Raw genomic sequence first — 22,772 nt, 5'->3', positions numbered from 1 at the left:
TCAAACTCATCCAATAGAGTTTGATGAGAGGCTATTTCACAAGATTCTTTCTTGGTGAACATAGCTGTTCCGATCAACGATTTGGAAGGAAGAAGATCTGAATCCCTATTACTCTATGATTCATTGATTTCTCAAAATGGCAAACATGGCAAACAGATCCTCCCATTGTAGAGGTCATGGAGCTACATTGGCTTGCTCTCATTGCAACAAATAAGGCCACACAGGAGATGAATGCTATAAGAAGCATGGGTACTCCTCCCATTTCTATCAATGGCAGCAACATAACACTACCATCAATCACGTGATCATTGAGAAGCATGATGATATACTCAGTGACAAACAATTCCAGCTCAATTGTTTCCTAGAGAACACTGGAATATCAAGATCTAGATTCACTCCAGAGCAAAGATTTGCCTTGTTAGAGTTGATCAAAGACAAAAGTGTGCAGCAACAACCTCATAATGCAAATCAAATTTTGACTAATTCCATTCAAACTTTCACTCCAGGTAAAACCATTGCATTACATTTTAATGCGAGAATTATGAGCATTATCACTCCAAAATCTGCACTATGTGTCATTGATTCCGGTGCAACAGATCATGTGACTTTTGACTTAAAAGATTTTGCAAGTTTTCAAAATATTGATCCAATCAATGTGATATTGCCAAATGGGACCAAAACTGTTAGCACCATCTTTGGCACAATCACATTCTCTAAAAAATTTTTTCTCAAAAATATTTTATACATTCCTTCTTTTGATTTTAAACTGATATCTGTGTCAAAGTTAACCTCAAACTTACATTGTCAACTGTTAATCAATGATAAGTGTTGTGAGATACAAGATAGATCCACATCAAAAATGATTGGCATTGCTGAGTGTATAGAAGGGTTATATACAATGAGTAGAGAATCAGAATTCTCTCACTTTCTCCCTCTTCCAACAAAGCAAGCTTCATTGGCGGCAACTACGACTACTACTCATCCCACCACACCTTCACACAGTGAGCACAACAACATTTGGCATCTTAGATTAGGACACATACCCATGCATAAATTGATTTTTCTGAAGAAGTATTATCCTTTTATAGATTGTATTGCTTCAAAATTTCCTTGTGATTCATGTCATTTTGCAAAACAAAAGAAATTATCTTTTAATCTTAGTACAACTAAAATAAAAGATTGTTTTGACTTAGTTCATATGGATATCTGGGGTCCTATTTGTGTCCCTTCCAATGAAGGATATAGGTATTTTTTGACTGTGGTGAATGGCAAGAGCAAATTCACTTGGATTTTTTTTTATGAAAACCAAATCTGAAGCATCACAATTAGTTATTAATTTTGTGAATTTTGTCAGAGTACAATTTGAAAAACAAGTTAAGTGTATAAGGACCGACAATGGGCCAGAGTTCACTCTAAAATCCTTTTTTGCATCAACTGGAATTTTACACCAAACTTCTTGTGTAGAAACACCAGAGCAAAACGGGATTGTAGAGAGAAAACACCAGCATATTTTAGGTGTTGCTAGAGCACTGCTATTTCAATAAGGAATTCCACATTGTTTTTGGCAATACGCAGTTGCTCACGCCATTCACCTAATTAATAGGCTGCCCAACACTAACCTGGATAATGATAGTGCTTATAAACTTTTGTATGGTAACTTACCTGACCTTTCATATTTAAGAGTATTTGGTTCTCTTGCATATGCCTCCACATTAACAAATTTAAGAACAAAATTAGACCCAAGAGCCAGAAAAATAGCTTTTCTTGGTTTTAAATTAGGAACAAAGAGTTTTCGACTTATTGATTTAAAATCAAAGGAAATTTTCATATCCAGAAATGTAATTTTTTATAAAACTCATTTTCCATTTTTATATTCCACTAGCACTGACATTTCTGTGGTACCCATTCGTACTCCACAATGCATTGATCTTTTTCAATATGATACACCATCCACACATCATTTACAATCACCCACACATACCACACTCATAGATTCAAATGAATATTTCTCAAGCTCAATGCACTCACCAATTTCCTCACACACCATTGCACCCATTACCACACCACACACTAACAATGCACCTGCATCACAACACTCTGACATCACACATGACTGCATTACTAGAAAGTCTAAAAGAATCAAGAAACTGCCTGCTTATTTGAAGGACTATCATTGTATGACAACCCACACAGCTCACTCTAGCAACGTTGCCAACTCTAACTCTTTATATCCTATCTCACAACACTTGTCATATGATAAACTAATCCCAAAATATAAGTCACTTTCTCTAGCCATCACCTCAAATCAAGAACCTAGCACTTATGAGGAAGCGGCTGCACATGAATGTTGGAGAAAGGCAATACAAGATGAATTGACAGCTCTAGATCATAACAGAACTTGGTGTCTCACTGAACTCCCAAAAGACAAGAAGGCTGTGGGTTACAAATAGATTTTTCGGGTAAAATTCAATCCTGATGGCACCATAGAGAGGCACAAAGCGAGGCTAGTTGCAAAAGGATTTACTCAAGTGCAAGGAATAGATTATGGTGATACTTTTAGTCCAGTTGTCAAAATGACTACCCTACGCATAATGTTAGCATTAGCAGCGGCAAAGAAATGGCATTTGAAACAGCTGGACGTCAACACTGCCTTCCTTCATGGAGATTTGGACAAGGAAGTTTATATGAAGATACCACTCGGTTTGCCTGTGTCACAACCAGGTTTGGTTTGTAAATTGCAAAAATCTCTATATAGGCTTAAGCAAACAAGCAGGCAATGGAACATTAAGCTCACTCAGACTCTTGTGGACGCTGGTTATAAGCAGTTTTTTTATGATCATTCACTCTTCATCAAGAAACAATCTGAAAGCTTCACTGCCATTCTAGTATATGTTGATGACTTGGTTTTAACCGGGAATGACATTGGTGAAATCAATTCCATCAAGCAAGATTTGGATGACAAATTCAAAATAAAGGATCTTGGTGATCTCAAATACTTCTTGGGAATGGAAGTAGCACGCTCTAACTCTGGAATTCACATTTATCAGCGAAAGTACACCATGGACCTTCTCAGAGATTTTGGTTATCTAGATTGCAAGCCTCTCTTACTCCATTTGATTATAGTCAGAAACTCTCAAAGGAATCAGGTACCATTTTAACAGACAACACTGTTTACAGACAGCTCATCGGCCGACTCCTTTACCTCACAAACACTAGACCCGATATCTCTTATGCTGTGGGACGTTTGAGCCAATTTTTGGACTGTGCAACCACTTCTTACCTACATGCTGATTTTCGTGTACTCCGATATTTAAAAGGCCGACCTGCAACTGGTCTCTTCTTCTCCTCTACTTCTAATCTGCATCTCACTGGATTTGCCGATGCTGACTGGGCTACTTGTGCCAATAGTCGTCGCTCCGTTTCCGGATATTGCTTCATGCTTGGGAACTCGCTCATTAGCTGGAAGAGTAAGAAGCAAACCACAGTTGCCAAGTCCTCTGCAGAAGCTGAATATAGGTCTCTTGCTGTTGCCACTTGTGAAGCTAGTTGGTTATCTTTCTTAATGGATTTCATTGGCTTGCCGCTTCAAAAGTCTATCACTCTATTATGTGACAACCAGTCAGCTATTCACATTGCCAATAATCTCATCTTTCATGAAAGAAATAAACACATTGAAGTGGACTGCCACATTGTTCGTGAAAAGCATTTGTCTGGTCTCATTCATCTTATGCCAGTTCGTTCCAAGGATCAACTTGCTGATTTTCTTACCAAAGCTTTGTCACCGGGTCCTTTTCTTGCTAATGTTTCCAAGCTAGGATTGTTAGATTTACACAATTCTAGCTTGCGGGAGGGTGTTACCTAGATTATTTCTTTATCAATAATAGGTTTACCATTGTAATTATTTTTTAGTGAGAGTACATAAAAAATACATAGTATATAAGGTGTAATAACTCAACAAATATTTTCTAAGGGGTTTTTCATTCTCTCCAACAATGAGAAGTACTTATTTCTCTCCCTCTCTTAATCCCTTCTGATTTATCAAATCATCAACATCACAGTTTGAATAGGGCATGAGATTTTCTTCAATACGTTAATCTTATAGCCTACAAAGAAGCATAAAGTTCATGCCGGTCATTACACATACCATAGAAGATTTTACCGTGCTGAAAGAAAAATTTTTTCTCATGTGCTGAAGAGGCGTGGCATTAGAGAAAAGGTGAAGCATGTTAACGTTATTGCCATATTCGTAGACAAAATCTTTGTTAAAGTAAAATGGGTACAATATTAATTATATTAGTTTAATTTATTTTTAATGATGATAATTTATTTATTAGATTTTATTGGTTTGAATTTGAAAAGCTTTGGCAGCTTTAGATTTCTTGTGAATATTATCCAACAGGTAAGATCGTAGGAATTGCTCCATAAAATAGTAAATTAAAACAACAATAGTAACAACAATAATATTCTTTTAAATTAATTATAATAATTTATTTTTTTAAAATTATATTTTTGTTATATATATTCTTATATTTAACTTATATAATAATAAATATATTTTTACCTTTAAAGTAGAGACGAATCCAAGAATTTAGTAAAAGATAAGTCAAAAATTAAAATATTATATAATTAAATATAATATTATATATTTAATAATATATTTAATCATAATTAATATTTTTTAATTAAAAGATCCTAATAAGTGTTTGTTATATAAAAAAATTATCTTAATTTTTATAATTTTTTTATTTTAGATTCAATAAAATATAAAAAAGTATTTATTTTTTGTATTAGTTTATTTTGTTGAGTATTATTGTAACAGTAAATTATATTTTTATGCTTCATATCATAAATAAATATGTTATAAAATAATATAAATAAATTATTCTAATAATTTTGTTATATGCATTTAAAATATATTTTTTGAAAAAAAAATATAAAATATAATTGTTTTAATGAAATTACTTAATATGTTATAATTTTAATATCATGAGAAAAATAAATAAATTTTAATAATTTACTTTCATGGATGTACTATAATATGTAAAGACTTTTTAGTTATTATAAATATTAAAGTATTTTTATAGGATAATAAGTGTGAAAATTAAGATAAAAAATATTTAAAAAAAGAAAAAAAAAGTTTAAATTTTAAAAATTTTAGAAATTTATTTAATAAAAAAATGATTGAAAATAATATTTATCTCAGGATTATTACTTGCTTTTGAGTTTAATAATTTAATTATTTATCTAATATAATATAATTACTTACTCTATTTTTAAAATAAAATTATATAATATATAATAACTTTAAATACTTAAAATTGTTAATTTTGTTTAAAAAAGTTATGCTTGCTCTGTTTTAGATTTGTCCCTGCTTCAAAAAAAAAAAAATTATTCAAAACTAATGACTAATGTTATTTACTTATTTTTACTTTGTTTCTTTTTATTTTTGAGTTTATATTTTTTTATGAAATTAGATGAAAAATCTATTGAACAATTAAAATTTTTTCTGAAAAAGTTTGGTTTTCTTAAATATAATTTTTTTAAAATACGTTTCATCTAATTTAACAAAATCAAAAATTTTCAGCACAAATTTTAATTATTCAATAAACTTTCATCTACTAATTTTATAAAAAAATATAAACTCAAAAATAAAAAATATAATAAAAATAATACTAAAAATTAATTTTAAATATTTTTTAAAAATAAAAATATCTTTATTTTTTATTATTATACAAGTTAAATATGAGAATATATATATATATATATATATATATATATATATAGGCAAAAAAAAAAAGATTTAGGTGGTGATATATATATATATATATATATATATATATATAGGCAAAAAAAAAAAAGATTTAGGTGGTGATATTCTAACTCTTTTTTGTTGTTATATACTTATATTATTATTATTATTATTATTATTTTAGAAGGATATTATAGTTGTTATTATTATTATTTTAATTTATTATTTTATGGACCAATTTCTACCTGCTAGATAATATCCACAAAAAATTTAAAGCCGAACGCTTTACAAAATCAATAAAACCCAACAAATAAATTATCATCGTTAAAAGCAAATTAATCTAATGTAATTAATATTTACGGTGTTGATATATTCTATTCATTCTATTTTGACACAGAAATTATCTACTAATATAAAAACAATGCTAACACGCGTCATCTATTTCTAGTACCACGCCGCTTCACGAGAAAATTTTTTTCTTTCAGTACAGTAGCATTATCCAATAATTATTGGGCAACTAATAAGTGATTTGTATTCTCTCTTTTCAATCAAACAGAGAAGAATGTTGTTGTAATTGATTAAATTCAATCACAAATAAAGAATAAAGTTTATAACTAATAGAGTCAAAATTGGAAATTAACTGTTATAGAAAAGAGCGATACAAGGTGAAATTTCCAATTAAAAAATTTAATTGACATTTCACTATTCATTTTGCTCAATTACAAATTTCCAATTATTAAAAGCCTATTTATAGTGATTTTTAGTATAAACTAAACATAGTCGTAAGTGTTGTGCGTGTATTCTATATCATAAGAGAGCTTCTTTCTGCTTTCCAAAAAAGAAAAGACAGCTTCTTTTGCACGGTCTATGGAACTGGGAATCCATAATTAGATTTGTCAAAAAATTAAATTATTTACAAAGGGCCATTGTGTCATTGTGTGTACCGACTTTGTGGGATCAATTTTATCAATGAATCTGTCTCATATTTTTCATTTTTAATTTGAATAAAATATAATAGAGTGGTTATTTTCACTTATACAGTCTTATATTCTCTTTTTTTGATTTCCAGCTGAACCCATAAAATATTCATTCTACATAGGATATATATATATATATATATATATTTGTTTTCCACAATATTTCTCAATTCGATATGACTAAGAATTAATCTATAGCAAATTAGAACTTCATTTAAGAATTTATTGTTAGTCAATAGATTGCTGTATGCGAAAGATAAAATTCGAACATCCACACTTACTTAATTGAACTAATGAACTAACCACTAAACCGTTCCAACTTGGTTCATTCTACAAAGTACATACCCTGTCTTTTGTGGTTAGCCTGCCAATCAGCACAAGTTATGCAAACAATTTAACTTTGGTTAGAACAAAATCTTTCCATGTTTCGGAAGTATGGCCGTAACTTTTTTTTGGGATACTTAAAGCCTCACAAAATTACAAAGAGGAGGTGAGTATCACACCACCATATACAACATCAAAACAACACAATCAGTGTAAACCAAAAAAAAAAAAAAAAAAAAAACAACACAATCAGCAAGACCAAAATTGTCCTTAGAGTTAAAAATAAAACAGCAAATCACAACAAATACAGCAGATACATATCCAAGGACACATACAAAATTAATCAACAATGAGTAAAATACTCAGATTGGTTCGTAGTTATATTCATGTCTTAATTTGATTTTTAAAGCCTCGATTTATTTAATGTAGTCTCTAATTTAATATTCATGATTCATATTGGTCCATAATATAACTTCATTTTCGTCACAAAATTGTCAACGAAATAATGAAATGGATTGACAGTTGCTACTTGCTACACTACACTTTTTAACAACTATTTGATACAACAAATGAAAGTTCTTTAAACTTAATTTTATCCTTACAAAGTTTTTAAAATCCTTATCCTAATTTCACTTAAAGATTTTAAATGTTTCTTAGGAAATTTTTTAATTATCGTTCATATTTTTTGAAATTATTTTATCAACAACATAAAATTTTAGACACTATTTTGATAATTTACTCTTTTTTTAACATTACTTCTAATTTTCTATTCATCACTACCACCACTATAATGTCATATCTCATTGGCCGACATCTTTTAGGGTTTGTTTGGATGGGAAGATGGAAATAGAAAGGAAGGAAATAGAAAGGAAAGAAAAGAAAGGAAAGAATTTGAATGTATTTTTATTTTCTCTTGAGTTGTTTGGATGAAAGGAAAATGAAAAGAAAGAAAAGAAAATAAAGAATAATTTTCTTTGTTTGGTTAGAAAGAAAATTAGGAAGAAAGAAGAATAAATTAGTAGTAAATGACATTTTTGTCCTTGTATTGTAAAAAGGGTATTCTATGTATATAAATTTATTATTTAATTTAAAATAATTAAAAAAATTAAATATATTAATACAATTAATAATTTAAAGATAGATCATCAATCATAGTGTTTTTATGTTACAATAAGTTTGAGTCATACCAAATAAAATCATACATCACACAATGTATTACTTCATGCAATTTAAGACAAAATATAATGTATTGTTTAAATTATTAAAAAAAAAAATTCCAGCCGAATTCATGCAAAGCATGATGGATAGCTAATACAAATTTTATTGAATTCTCTTCATACACATCAACAGTAAAAAACATTCTAACACATGTGCTTGCTCTTTAAATAGTATATATATTTTGAAGGATTTGAAGTTTCATATATTTTAAAGCTAATTCTTTTAAATTTGTTATCTTCAACAAGAAAAATTATATGTTTCAAATTCCAAGCACAATACTAATCTACTATCCAATTAATATATCAACAACACAAATTTATTAACACCAAATAATTTGCATACCACCTTTGAAATTCTAACACTCTCAATATAATCAACCACATAAATCCTGGTAGTTTTCAAGGGTCTATGCATACCACCTTTGAAATTCTAGCACTCTCAATATAATCAACCACATAAATTCTGGTTGTTTTCAAGGGTCTATGCATATCACCTTTAAAATTCTAGCACTCTCAGTATAATCAGGTAGTTTTCAAGGGTCTATTAATCAAAGAGCAACTACAACAACACTAATATTATAATATGGAATTTTTGATGCATTAAATATATACTTCAGTCAATATCCAAGATATATAACTTCATATTCAAAATACATAAGCATATACCAACCATAAGCCTCTTTTAAGACTCTCATGAGTATATTAATTACAAAATATAGAGGCTCTACTAAGATTATACAACATTAAATCCTAAAATCATAAACATGCACAAAATATATGTTACCATTACTGATTGCGTTCCTCTTAAATTGCACCAGCTTCCTTCATTAAGTCATATAATGCACCGTGGCGATCTTCAAAGGGAACACCAAAAAATTCTCGTTTTGCTCTTTCATCTCTACAGAAAAAACGGTAGCAACTCCAAAAGATCTCTTTGACAACACCCCATTTCTTTAGCTCGTTATACACATCATTTTCAGAGTAAATTCCAGCTCTACTTTGTTCTAGGAATGTAATTCCTCTCTCAACAGCTTGAGCTTGGATCTTCAGCTATCAGAACTTGTCTTTCTGCTAGCATAACTTGTTTCTCAGCTGTTTCAGCTTGCCTTTTAGCTGTTAACGCTTGCTTCGAAGCAATGTCAAGTGATTTATCATAGTAATTATTCCCATCCTTCAACATATCTGTCGATCCTTGAATACCTTTACTCATTCGTTCCATATCAGCTTCAAATAAACCACTCATTGGTGCTTTACGCTTAGAACCTCTATGATTCCCTTGTGTTTCATTAGATTGGTTTGAGTTACCTAAATCAGGACTCTCCTCTGCAACAAAGCTAGTTGAATGAGTAGTAGGTTGCCAATCATTCCACTCACAGTCAAACCCCTGGTATTCATCTTCGTTCAAATTAATTGTTTCCTTCATCTTGGCCATACTTTTATTTCTTTCTTTGGCACTTCCAGCAATATTTCCAGTAGCTCTGTCTTGACCGTATATAAAATACAATTTATTATAATGTTTGATGGGAGTTCGCATCCACTTTTTTGCATCTGGTCTTGTCTATATAAAAAATAGATGCATATATGTAATTTAATTATACGGTTTTCTTTCCTTAATTTGTGAATAGTTTCATAAATAAGTATATACAAGAGCAATAGCTTCATGAAAATCTAGTCCTCACATATTAGTTATTTGTTAAAATTTTTTAGATCAAGGAAGCATAATTTGCCATATAAATTTGACACTTGTAAAGAATTTTAATCATTTAAAATCACAGGTCAAAATAATTTCATACTACAACTTATCATGCGCAAAGGTATCTATAGACTTTAGTAACAACTTATCATGAAATTAATTATCTTAATTAAATCCATCCAAACTTCAGGTTTAGCGGTAAAGAGTTTGGTTTCTGGGTTCCATGAAAATCCACTTAAGTTATGAAAGAGATCGTAACAAACTTCAAAGTGATCCTTCAAAGTCTTCAGTCTATTCTTAAGATTATCTTTACGAAGATGGTTCCCGAATGAAGCTTTTAGAGTTGCAAGAACGTTATCATATGTAGTTGTTGTAAAAGTACCCTCAACTATGTTTCCTTTGCTACATTCCTCAATCAAAGCATCAAGAAAAGTTGCATCCATTTCCTCAGTCCACCTTAAATTGTCTTTGATTGATGTGTCACCTTGAGATGCCATCTTCTTTGCCATTTGGTCTTAACCTGAAAAATTAAGAGCTAAATTATAAAAACAATTTTCTATAAATTAACTTCAATGAAATAATAATATAAAAAGTGTTAATGATGAATTCATCAATTAACCAAGAACATTACCTTTAGAAGTAATTCCTATAATACAAGTAATTTAATTAATTTTAAAAAATAATTATCATCATAAGTGAATGTTTCAACTACACACTTCATACATAGTAATATCATGCTTTTCACAATACTCATGAGTATTACACCTTTGAAAATATTAGTTTGACACATAATAGTCCTAACATTCACATGATATTCACACATTACATTCACTTTGGTTCAAAAAATTTCATTCCCCTTCATAAGGATGAAGGTTCAAATAAGTCTCATCTTTCAATTTGATAATCAGCCCACATTTGAGCCGCCATGTTATCCCTAAGCGCTGCACCTCGCCGGTAATCTTCATTTACTTCTTCTCTTTCTTCATTAGTGGCTTCTGGATTATTATTTTGTAATTCTCGATCCACTTGAGAAATTAAGTGTTGGTCAGGATCTACACCCATTAAAAAGTTGTGGAGTATAATGCATGCTAGGATAATGTCAACCATAACCTCTACGTCATAATAAGGTTCTGTACCACCTGCTATAATTGCAAATCTTTTTTTCAAAACTCCAAAGGATCTTTCGATCACATTTCGTAACGAAGAATGACGAAGGTTAAATAATTCATATGCATTTTCAGGTTCACGTCCAGCAAACTCCTTTAAATGGTATCTTACGCCTCGATATGGAGTTATTAGAGCATGTTTAAGCATGAATCCAGCATTCCCAAGATAAAATTTGCCTAAAAAAAATCATATAGAAATACTATACTTTAGATGTCACCACTTTATTTAAACATGTCAAAGTCTTTTAATAGATAAACCTCTTGGAATTTTGAGCCTATCATCCCTTGATAGTGCACTTTTAAGAACTTTAGAGTCAGATGCAGTGCCTTCCCATCCTGTTAAAGCATATGTGAATCTCATATCAAAGCCACACGCAGCAAGTACATTCTGAGTTGACCATTCTTTTCTTCCACGAAATCTAGGTTGATTAGCTATTGGAACCTTGACTCTGACATGTGTTCCATCAATGGCTCCAATACAGTCCTGTACATATAACTTAATTAAAAAGAAAAGTTGTTTTGTATACTAATTATGATTTTCTAATTCAATGTACAACTAATCATACCTTAAAATATGGATAAAATCTATTGCTTCGAAGAATCTCTGATGGAATGGTTGTTCCGGAAGGTTACTGAAGAAACTCTTCTTCAAGTGAGATTACAGCTCTTAGAACAGCATGAAAATTACGACTGATTGTCTCTCCAGACCGGTGGAAGAAGAATGAAATGGTTCTATTTTTAACATTATGACCTATAATATATAAGAATCTAGCTACTTGCTCCTCAACTGTGACATGTATAGTATCCTTCACATGACCGGTTGCTCTTAATTTTGCACATAACTCTAAAAAGGCATGTGAGCCCATTCGTAAAATATCACGACACCTATTAGTTTCGCGCAACTGTCGTAACAAAGTGGTTCGAATCTCTTCTCTCCCAATAATGTGATCTCTTATGGGTTTGTCAACTTTCTTAGCCATCACTTTAAGAAAATATAACATGTGGACAGTATAACACAGCATTGTTATTGTACTAAGTTGCTTATCCCTCTCCCAATTTTCTTTGAGAACATTTAACAAATGTTCTTGACTCTCAACGCTATTTATAAGTCTCTGATTACCTATGGAAACATCTGATGCATGCTCTTGATTTTCAACCAGAATAGGATTGCATATTTGGAATAAGGGAAAATCATCAAAAAAAATATTTTTCATGCCGTGCTTACAATTAAAATTATGCAGTAAAACAACTTCCAATCTTCATCACCAACGTGTATTACATGCTGAAACTACAAAATTAACCAAACATGTTTAAAGCAAACACTGAATGAAAAGTAATTTTTTTTCTATATTTAATGAATTTTAAATTTAGATCTTGCAATATCATTTTTGGGGTACAAAAGCCAAAACTTAACATTAACAACAACGAAATAAACAATGTGCATGTACAAAAGATTACCCATATCTGAAATAGATAAAACCCTAACATTTTCTTTGTAACCAACAGATTTAAAAAGTTCTGAATTTTTTAGTATCACAACTTTTGATTTCTTAGTTATGACACAACAGAACAAAGTAACGCACTCAAATCACAAGGCACCGTAGCTCAACACAAAAAAGAAAGAATAAAATAAAAAGATAGAAACAATAAAGCTATCAATACAAATTAAAGATAAAAAATTTCAAGAACTTCCACAGATTTCATACTGCAGAAGTCGTTTCACATATGAAGAAAAGAAGAAAAATGACAACTTTTTCACATCAGAGATTGTAGAACCCTAACGTGTTTGTGTAAGGTTAGATTGAGAATGCTTGTAGTACAATGTTGATACTAACAGCAAAGTTGAAGAAGAAATGCACTCTTGATTTTATGGTGAAAACAGAGCTTGAATGCTTCTATGTCCCTCTCAATTTCGCCATGCTTGGAGAAGAACTCTTGCGTATTTCTTGTTCTCTTTTTTTTATAAAAGAGCAAATATGAGATAATGCTGTTGGGTTTCTTTTTTCCTTCAGTTTTCCGTGCAGGATTGGAAAGAAAAATTTTAGGTGGGATCCACTCTAGATTTTACACTATTTGAGTTTTCCATTAAAAATTTCATTCTAAACAAACAAGGAAAAACTCTTACTTCCTTCCTCTTATTTTCTTTCCACTGGTTTTCAATCCAAACAAACAATACCTTAGTAACAGTTTCGATGACCTCTCGCTAAAAAAGTCTAAAAAATTAAAATTAGGTTAAATATTTGAAATTAAAAAACTTTAAACCTAACACATATTAAAAATCTTTTAAATAATTCAAATAGACATCTAAAATCTAACAATAAAAGAAATTCTAAAACTGTACTATTTAAAAATCCAAAAGTAAGAGGTTAATTTATGTTATCTAACTAAATATAAATTTATCCTACATTTTTAAACGTGTTTTTCTTCTTCAAAAATATTACCTTTTAAATATTTTAGTTTTTATATTATTTAAATATCATGAGATCCGTGTCGACTAAGAATTAAAGTATCTCCATCATTTCTATAGTTAAAGAAGAAAGAGTAATTCTCATGTTGGTAAGAATCTTTTAACTAGAGTTAGTACTTGGGTAGGAGAGCGAGGAACTTAGTAGTTGACTCTATAATAATTTGAGTTGACGACTAATAAGAACAATAATGTACCTTCACTCTTTGTCAGATTTATTATCAATTCACTTGGTGGACGACTCTTGTATATGTTAGCTTAGTAGCGCAGCTAGGGGGGTGTTTGCGATACGGTTTAATTCAGTTATTTAAAAAAAAATCATTTGATCCCATCGTTTATTAGAATTACAGTTTGGTCTGATTTAATTTTTTTTATTAAGACTAATTAAATCAAACTAATTAAAATTCAATTAGTTAACACAACAAAAACTTATTATATTATTTTATAAAGTCATAACATTAAAATTATACAATACAATAAATTAATAATTAACAAAAATCTTAACACAATGAAATTTAACGATAAAAGAATTTACAATAATAATTAAAGTCATTAAAAATTCAATTAATCAACACAACAAAAAAAATAAAAATAAATTTTCAATAAAAGACAACTTTGTTTTAGTATTCACTCCACTAAAACAACGAAACATCTTTAAGTAAATTAACCTAAAATAAAAAAAAACAAAAACAACATAATAATAATAATAATAATAATAATAATAATAATAATAATAATAATAATAATAATAATAATAATAATAATAATATAGGTTTGCTATGCATACAAGTCTTTTGGCTTACAAGCTATACAAGTTGGTCTAAGTCCAAGAAAAAAATACGCGCACCACTCTTTTAGAATCGAGCGTCCAACGCACGCGCCTTAATTACCCTTCCACAACGCGCCTTAATCACCCTTCTACAACACGTTCACTCTTCCTCTTCTTCCTCAATCAAAACACAAACCGTCAAGATTCAAGCGACATTTGAAACAAACTACGATTCTGCAGAAACGTTCCAACTCCTCGCGAAGAGTAGAAGAAATCAAGAAAAAAAAGATACAAATCTCCATAAAAAATCACCAGAAAAAATGAAGAAACATTATTCAAGGTACTGTTTTACTGTTCTTCTAGGTTTTTTTTTCTAGATTGTCTCTGCCATGTGCCTCATCCTTAACCAGCAAAATATTAAAAGATTTCAAGAAGAAATATACTGTCTCCCCCATGTTTTGGGTGTATTTCTTAAATCCTTTGGGTGTATTCCTTTGGGTGTATTTCTGTAACCGTTTGGGTGTATTTTTGTAATCCTTTCTGTAATCATTTGGGTATATTTCTGTAATCGTTTGGGTGTATTTCTGAAGTTCTATTATCTTCAAAACGATTTCAAAACTTGATTTCAGAAACCATGAAAATCGAAAAAAAAACGAAGCAAGAATATAGAGAGAAAATACACGTAAATAACGGAAAAGAAACCAGATGAAAAGGCAAAGAAAGAACGCATGAAAGAGATCCAACAAATTTGGCAAGAAACTCGAAAAAAGAAACGAAATCTTTTGAAAAATGGAAGTTATATATTTGCGCGTTAATTGATTTGAATTGATTTAAAAGTCTGATAAAGAGGCACGTAACATAAGTAGTGCGTTTAATAGGTTTCGTTCCCTTCAAACTTGTAAAGCTTGTAATCGCAAAACACTTGTATATAGAGATTTTATCATAATAATATAGCACAAATAAAAAAATCGGAAAAGCTCTGCATACAAGCCATTAGGGCTTGTATGCTTTACAAGCTCATTAAACAATAAAACGAAAATACGCGCTGCTCCACATACGTTGATTACACGCGCTATATAAGATCCCGCGTATATCTAACTACCAAATTTAAAATATTTGTTTCCTTCTTCGTTTTCGTTATTTTGAGATTTGGTTGTTCTTCTTCTCGCGCGTCTTCCCTCGTTCTTCTCCATCGTTCTTTTCCTCTCCCTTTCTCACTGGTATGTTCTTCGTTTACGTTACTTTTTTCTCTCTCTGCAACTCGAGCTTCGTTTTCTATTTTGATTTGTTGTTTTCTGAAATCAAAGTTTGAACTCGTTTTGAAGATAATGGATCATTCCACCTCAGATTCTCAGTTGAATCTAGGCAAAGTGGATTATGAATTTGAATCTAACGAAGTTCCTGAGGTTTGATTTACATAATCAATTTTCTTTCAGTAATTTGTATAGCATTGTGTGGTTGAAAAATTGCTGAACATTGACTGTGAAACTAACACGTTAACATGAATCTGTCGATTCAATGTATTAGTTGTGATTAAATACCTGGAATTTATAGCAGACGCTCGGGTGTAGATCAGGTCTTTTTTTGGGTGTATTTTTGCTAGAAGTGTGGGTGTATCTACACTACTAGTTTTGTTATTTTAATTGAGTTGTTGTTGTTCAGGTGTATTATATCAGACATGATTGGGTGTGTTTTTAGTTTTTGACATGGTGTATTCTGCAGCCTGTGTATTTACAGTTTATGGCTTTAAAGGTCATTGTGTAGTTGAGTTGTTGCGGTTCGGCTGTATCATATTAGGCATGATTGGGTGTATTTGAATCATATCTATGGGTGTATTCACAGTTTCTGACACGGTGTATTGTGCAGCCTCTCTCGGTTGTTGATGATGAGCTTGTTCCGAAGGTTGGAATGACCTTTACCACCCTTGAAGATGCTGAAAAATTTTACAGGAACTACGCCAAGGCTGCAGGTTTCTCTACAAGAGTTCGGTACACAAATAGGAAGGGAAACGAGATTAAGAATCAACTGATTACATGTAGCAGAGAGGGAAAATGGAAATCTAAAATATCTCCGACCGAGAAGACCAATCCTACATCCAGTTTAAACTGTCCTACAAGAATTTATATACACACATTGAAGGATGTCGGTGCTTGGATTATTTCAAAGGTTGTGCTCGATCATTCACACCCCTGCTGTCCAAGCAAAGCAGAGATGCTCAAACAGCACAGGGAACTAAGCATGTCCATTCGTCGTACAATAGAGAATAACGAGGAGGCCGGTATCAGACCAAGCAAAACATACCAACCATTTGTTGCGGCTTCCGGGAGTCATCGCGAGTTAAATTTTATCGAAAAGGACGTGAAGAATTACATTACAAGGGAAGTGCGGAATGTTTCCGAACAAGAAGATGCAAAGGAATTTGGGAAATATTTGTTAAGAATGAAAGAGAAGAATTCAAATTTCTTTTTTGAGCTCCAACTCGAAGAGGATCAATCGATTAAGCTCGCTTTTTGGGCCGATGCAAGAAGCAGAGCCGCCTTTGAGTATTTCGAAGACGTCATTTCATTCAACACCACCTACAATACAAACAGGTAACAAACTGCCCTGTTTATTATGCTAAATTATTTTATTTTTACGAATCCGCATCAGAGGTGTATATTGGCTGTTTCATTGGGTGTATGCGAAGCATTTGTTAAGGTGTAACTAATGATTTTGCATTCTGGACCATGGTAATTTGTTTCAGGTATAATTTGGTCTGTGGTTCTTTTGTCGGGGTGAATCACCACGGTCAGTCAACACTTCTCGGATGCTCTTTGATGAAGAATGAAGAAATTGAATCATTCAAATGGTTATTTCAATGCTAGCTTCGTTGCATGGGAGGAAACACTCCGAAAGGGTTTCTCACCGATCAGTGCGCATCAATGAAAAGGGCTTTAGAGTCCTGTATGCCAACGATAATTCACCGTTGGTGTATTTGGCACATCATGAAGAAGATTCCAAGCAAATTAAACGGGTACAAGGGACATGCCGATATCGAACAAGAAATGAGCCAAGTTGTTTGGAACTCTCATAGCAAAGACTCATTCGATAGGAATTGGAACGATTTTCTGCTGAATTTTGGTCTTGCGGACAACAAGTGGCTTTCAGGTAATGTCTTTTTAAAATCTGCAGTAGAGGTGTATATTGCATGTTCCCTCGGGTGTATTTACAGTCTGTGTTTGGGTGTATTATGCAGATCTGTATGAAGACCGTCACATATGGGTTCCTATCTATCTGGATCACCACTTCTGGGCAGGGATGAGAAGCACACAAAGGAGCGAGAGCATGCATTCATTTTTTAACAAGTATATCACCCGGAACAGCTCGCTTATTCAGTTCGTCAAACAATACGATAATTGCCTCGGAAGCAGGGAGCATGCAGAGAGAGAATCAGATGCTGCAGATTTTCATACGGTCATACCGTGTGCAACCAAATCCTCCATTGAAGCTCAGTTTCAAGATGCGTACACTCACGCAAAGTTTAGGGAAGTCCAAGCACAATTCAGAGGAAAGGCGAATTGCATCACCAGATTAAAGAATTCTGCTCTAGGCTATTCAGTATACGAAGTCGGAGAACAAGTTTCCAGCTCAATATTCAACAAGTTCTTGGTTACTTACGACTCAGTTGCAGCCGAGGTAAAATGCGAATGCTTATTATTCGAGTCGAGAGGGATACTGTGCCGTCACGCACTAAGCGTGTTAAGCTTCGAACAAGCAAGCCAAGTGTCACCTAGATACATACTGGAACGATGGAGCAAGAAGGTAAAGAGGTGACACACACACATCAAGAGCAGCCACGACGAGCCACTAATGGAGCCAAGAAGCAAGAGGTTCGACCAATTGGTTTTTCGTTCGCAAAATATTTGCGAATTTGCCTCCGAATCGGAGGAGCTGACTGCAATTCTGCACCGTGCGTATGATAACGTCATGGCCGAGATGGAAGCATTAAAAGCCAAAAGGAAGGGGACATCTTCTTTATCCCACGAAGACGCCAACTTGGAATCCGTTAACGAGCTTCAAAACCCGCCAAGGATTCGAACAAGAGGACGTCCAAAAAACAGGCTAGGTTCAAAGTTGGAGAAACAGATTGCAAATGGCACAAAGAAGAAGAAGACGAAAGTTTTAAGCGAGGTAAAAGTAATGTTCTTTAAATTTGTGGCGATTGAGTTTATTTTTCTCGTTAATAGGTTAGCTAATGTGTGAGTGTTATATTCAGATAAACCTGTTTGATGCTGCATCAGCGGCGCATTCAAATTCCAGCCAATATCAAGGACACATTATGAATTATCAGTTCAGGGTACCAGCAGCAGGGGATAACTCTTTGGGTGTATAGTTTTATAGAATATGGGTGTAAAAGCACCGTTCTTTTGGGTGTATTTTTGTTCATTGAAAATTTACATATAGACACATATATAGATTCATATAGAACAAAAGCTCTAAAAATTCGCAGGTTATGGGTGTATATTTGATTTGATGTTTTTCTTCATATTTTAGTACATGTAATTCATAAATTTTGAATACAGCACAGACAGTTTGGGTGTATATTTTATGCAATGTTGGGTGTATTATTAGACCTGCGTTGGGTGTAACAGTTTATAATTTGCGTTTATATATGCCTTGATTTTTTCCTTCATATTTTACACCTGTAATACAGCTTTTGAATACATCACAGACAGTTTACCAGCACAGATAGTTTAACTATGGGAAAAAATATACATGGAATAGAAGTTGTTGATAAATGACAAATATTTACATCATTTGTTCAATTTACAAACTACCCAGCAGTTGGATTACGCAGTTTCTATATCAGCAGAATTAATCTGACAAAACGGACTCAATAATACAGAGGATGGCTTCGACAGCCTTATAGCACTACTCTCCCTAATTGCCCGATATCTTTCTTTATTCATCTCACTGAATAGTATCTGGGAAGCATACTCCACTCTATAGTGGTCCACCTCCTCCTACAATTAAAAAGTATATTCTGTTTAAACAGCAATATTAATTCAGTAAAGTATACAGAGTTATATAGTTCTAAAGACAGTTACCTGTGGCCAATTATCCCATTCATACTTCCACTTTTTGATGTTTTCCGGCTCAATTAACTCCATCCACTTCATAACATAGATAGCGCAGTCATAGCTGAAAACGAAGAAAATAAATTACAAATCTCATTTACGAAAGTTTAATGTTCAGACTCACAAATTTATACCTTGTTTTTTGGCCTGATATTTTAACATATGATGATTTAATTTTCTTCTCGTTCTCCCCTTTCTGCAGAGGTTCCCTGCCGGCATATGTTATCAATCTTGAAAATACATATCCCTTAAATAGTAAAACAAATCAGTAATACACCCGAATAAATGCACAAGATACACCCAACTGAATGGACAATATACACCCAACACAACTAACGAAATAGACCTAAATATTAAAGTGAAGAAGACAGAGGCAACTTACAGTGAATTTATTAATGTCCTTTCTCTCATCGCTTGGAGCTTTTTTGTGTAGCGGGTCAAGTATATGACATTTCCGCTTTGTTGTATTTATTAGCCATAACCACCAATGCCCCGAGTGGCAAACATGAGCAAAAATCTGAATGATTGCCACATTTCAACAGTGTGTTATTTTATTTGGCATATAAGTAAATAAGCGTACTAACAAATTTAGCAAACGAAAACTTACATATGGATGCGAAGTTAATTTTTTTCTATCTATGAAGGGAATGAAACTCGGGTAGGCTTCCACCCTGAATTCCTTTTTCGTTTTCGGTGATACGAATTCCCCCTTTGGGTGATCCGAAAGTGCCATGCACTGCAAGAATTGCGAAACAAGAAATGAAATACTAAACTTACACCCAATTGAACGTAAAAAAATACAGCCAAATCAATACAGAAAATACACCCAAAGTTCGTAGAAGTAACACTTACCACAATATCGGGGGGGGGGGAGACAGTATATTTGTTCTTGAAAACTCTTTTCATTTTTCTGGTTGAGGATGAGGCAGATGGCAGATACAATCTAGAAATATATGCCGAAATTAATTTTATATTAATAAGCATTGCAATTGACTTGGGTGTAAAAACATTAATGTTATTCTAATATTACCTGAGATTCTATATCACTTTTTGCCTGGAGGGATACAAGGTGCATTCTCATCAAAATGTATTCTCCTTGGCCAATCAGAGTGCACATTTCCTCATACTCGTTAGTATTGCCATCTGCATCTTCCTTCAGTCTCGTCCCCCAGATGTAGCACTTTTGTTTCATATCATCCGTAATCTGATATAATCCCCCAGGAGTTCGAAACTTTGCAGAACTTTCTTCCCCAGTCTCCCTCTGAATTTGTGGACTTTTGTTCTTCCCCTTCGCCGCACTGCTTGCTATTTTTTGGACCAAATTGTCCAATTCTTCTATCAAATTTGCAGATTCAGGAGATTTTGCCCTTTCTGTCTCCTGCGTTGACGCCCCCTCCTGGCTTGAATCAGTCAATCCAAGGCTGAATGATGGCACCCCTGGATCTGTTTTAGGAACATAGGATGCTGTCCATGCCATCATCAATAGGGCAGCAGCGTCTTCTGCGTCTGGATGACTGCGTCATCATGTATAAGAATAAGAATAAGAATAAGAATATACGGATGATAAGCAAAGATTGATTTTAGTCTGATGAACTTACATTTTAGTTGGAGCTGGGGGAACCGTGGGTGTGGTCTCTTGAAGTTGTTTGGGGGTTTCAGGAGTGCTGCACAGTTACAAAAAATTAATCACGGCGTAAAAAAACTAATCAGGAACAATATACACCCAAACTGTTAGCTAATATACACCCAAACTCTAAACAAATATACACTCAATACTATTTCTTACGTTTCTATAGTCCCTTCAATCTGTAGCATAGGGGTTGGTTCAAAATCTGTCTCAGTGGTTGTTTGGGATGCCGGCACAAAAACCTGAATTGGGACTCTAAACAAGAAGAAAAATGAAAGGTTAACAACGCCTTTGAAAATAATAAGGTTATAAGGTTGAAATATTATTGAAAAACTCACATTGCAAGCGCTTTCGACGGTGTCTGTTCCCTCACAACCATCATATTCGAATCAGACGGACTCAACCTAAAATACACCCAAAGAAAGTCAAAAAATACACCCGAACAATTCAAAAAGAAGACAGGCTTTGTTTTTTGAGAACTTACATACTTGCAGTTTTTTCTTTTTTTTCTGCCTTTTTTTTCTTGAATAAAATAATAAAGGGCTTTTTTTTTCTAAAAAAAATATATACATAATTAGAAGTAGAAGGGTAATAGAAGAACAAAAGTAACAGTTATTTGAAAGAGAAATTACATACTCTGTGACGGCTGGTTTACACTACTCTGTTCTGTGCGTCCTTGAGAGGAAGGAGCATCACTTCCCAAGTTCACAGCCGGTATTCTAAAACAGATTTGATGTTATTCAGACAAAATAAGATATAGGTAAAATACACTCAAATGAATGCACAAGATACAACCAACCGAATGGACAATATACACCCAACACAACAAACGAAATATCCCAACTTAATAAACAACATACACCCAACTTGATCAACACAATACACCGAAATGGTTCCACAAAATACACCCAAATCATGATAACAATATTTTATTAAATAATAAAGCTTCTTACGTTTCAGACGACACATAGCGACCTTCTGTCGATCGCAGGTCAGCTTGGTTCTCCCTGCAAAACAAGAAACAATTATTAGCATACAAAACACACCAAAATATGAAATAGACAGCCCAGCAAGACATACCCCTCTGCAGCAGATTTATCAACATTTTCCCTTAGCCATTCATCTAGTTCGTCACTTGATATTTCATATGTCTCACTACATTCATAAAAGAAGACGTTAACAAAAATAATTACGATGATAGACGGTAATATAGCTTACGAGGTACTGTACCCGTCAAAGTATTGATCTTCTTTAGGAGGTGAATCCTCCACAACAACTTTTTTCTTTTTTAGTTGTGTTCTGGGTGGAAAAAAAAGAGTACCAATCAGAAATAAAAAATTAATTTTATCACAGAATATATATGCAAAGAAGTGCTTACTTTTTTGGTATTGTTTTTGTTTTTTTCTTCTCCTTCTCCTTTTCTGCAGGTGATGATTCTTCGCTCCTATAAGTTAATAATAGACACTTCAGTTAATACACGAAATCTTTATAATGAAGCCAAAAGAAATGAGTAATAATTTCAGGACATTACTCATCACTTGGTTCAGATTCAGATTCTGAATCAGAATCTGACTCCTCTTGCCTCTGCTTTCTTTTTCTGGAGTCCATTCTGGAAGGCAAACAATTATTATTTAGAACATACTAAAAATACACCCAAATGAATTCACAA

The 22,772-nt window shown here is 32.6% G+C and overlaps 1 protein-coding gene across 1 annotated transcript; it reads right to left on the bottom strand.

Moving 5' to 3' along the window:
* Positions 1 to 10,845: 10,845 nt before the first annotated feature.
* On the bottom strand, positions 10,846 to 12,106 carry LOC112742415 (protein ALP1-like). Its single transcript, XM_025791652.1, has 3 exons — positions 11,789 to 12,106; positions 11,385 to 11,610; positions 10,846 to 11,303 (listed from the first exon to the last, which is right to left on the bottom strand). The coding sequence occupies exons 1-3, from the start codon at positions 12,104 to 12,106 to the stop codon at positions 10,846 to 10,848; spliced, it is 1,002 nt and encodes a 333-aa protein (XP_025647437.1).
* Positions 12,107 to 22,772: the final 10,666 nt, after the last annotated feature.

This window comes from Arachis hypogaea, chromosome 14 (genome assembly GCF_003086295.3).
Source record: "Arachis hypogaea cultivar Tifrunner chromosome 14, arahy.Tifrunner.gnm2.J5K5, whole genome shotgun sequence".
In the NCBI taxonomy this organism is placed as follows: domain Eukaryota; kingdom Viridiplantae; phylum Streptophyta; class Magnoliopsida; order Fabales; family Fabaceae; genus Arachis; species Arachis hypogaea.
Note: the sequence above shows the minus strand (reverse complement) of the source record. Positions and strands in the feature narration are given on the sequence as shown.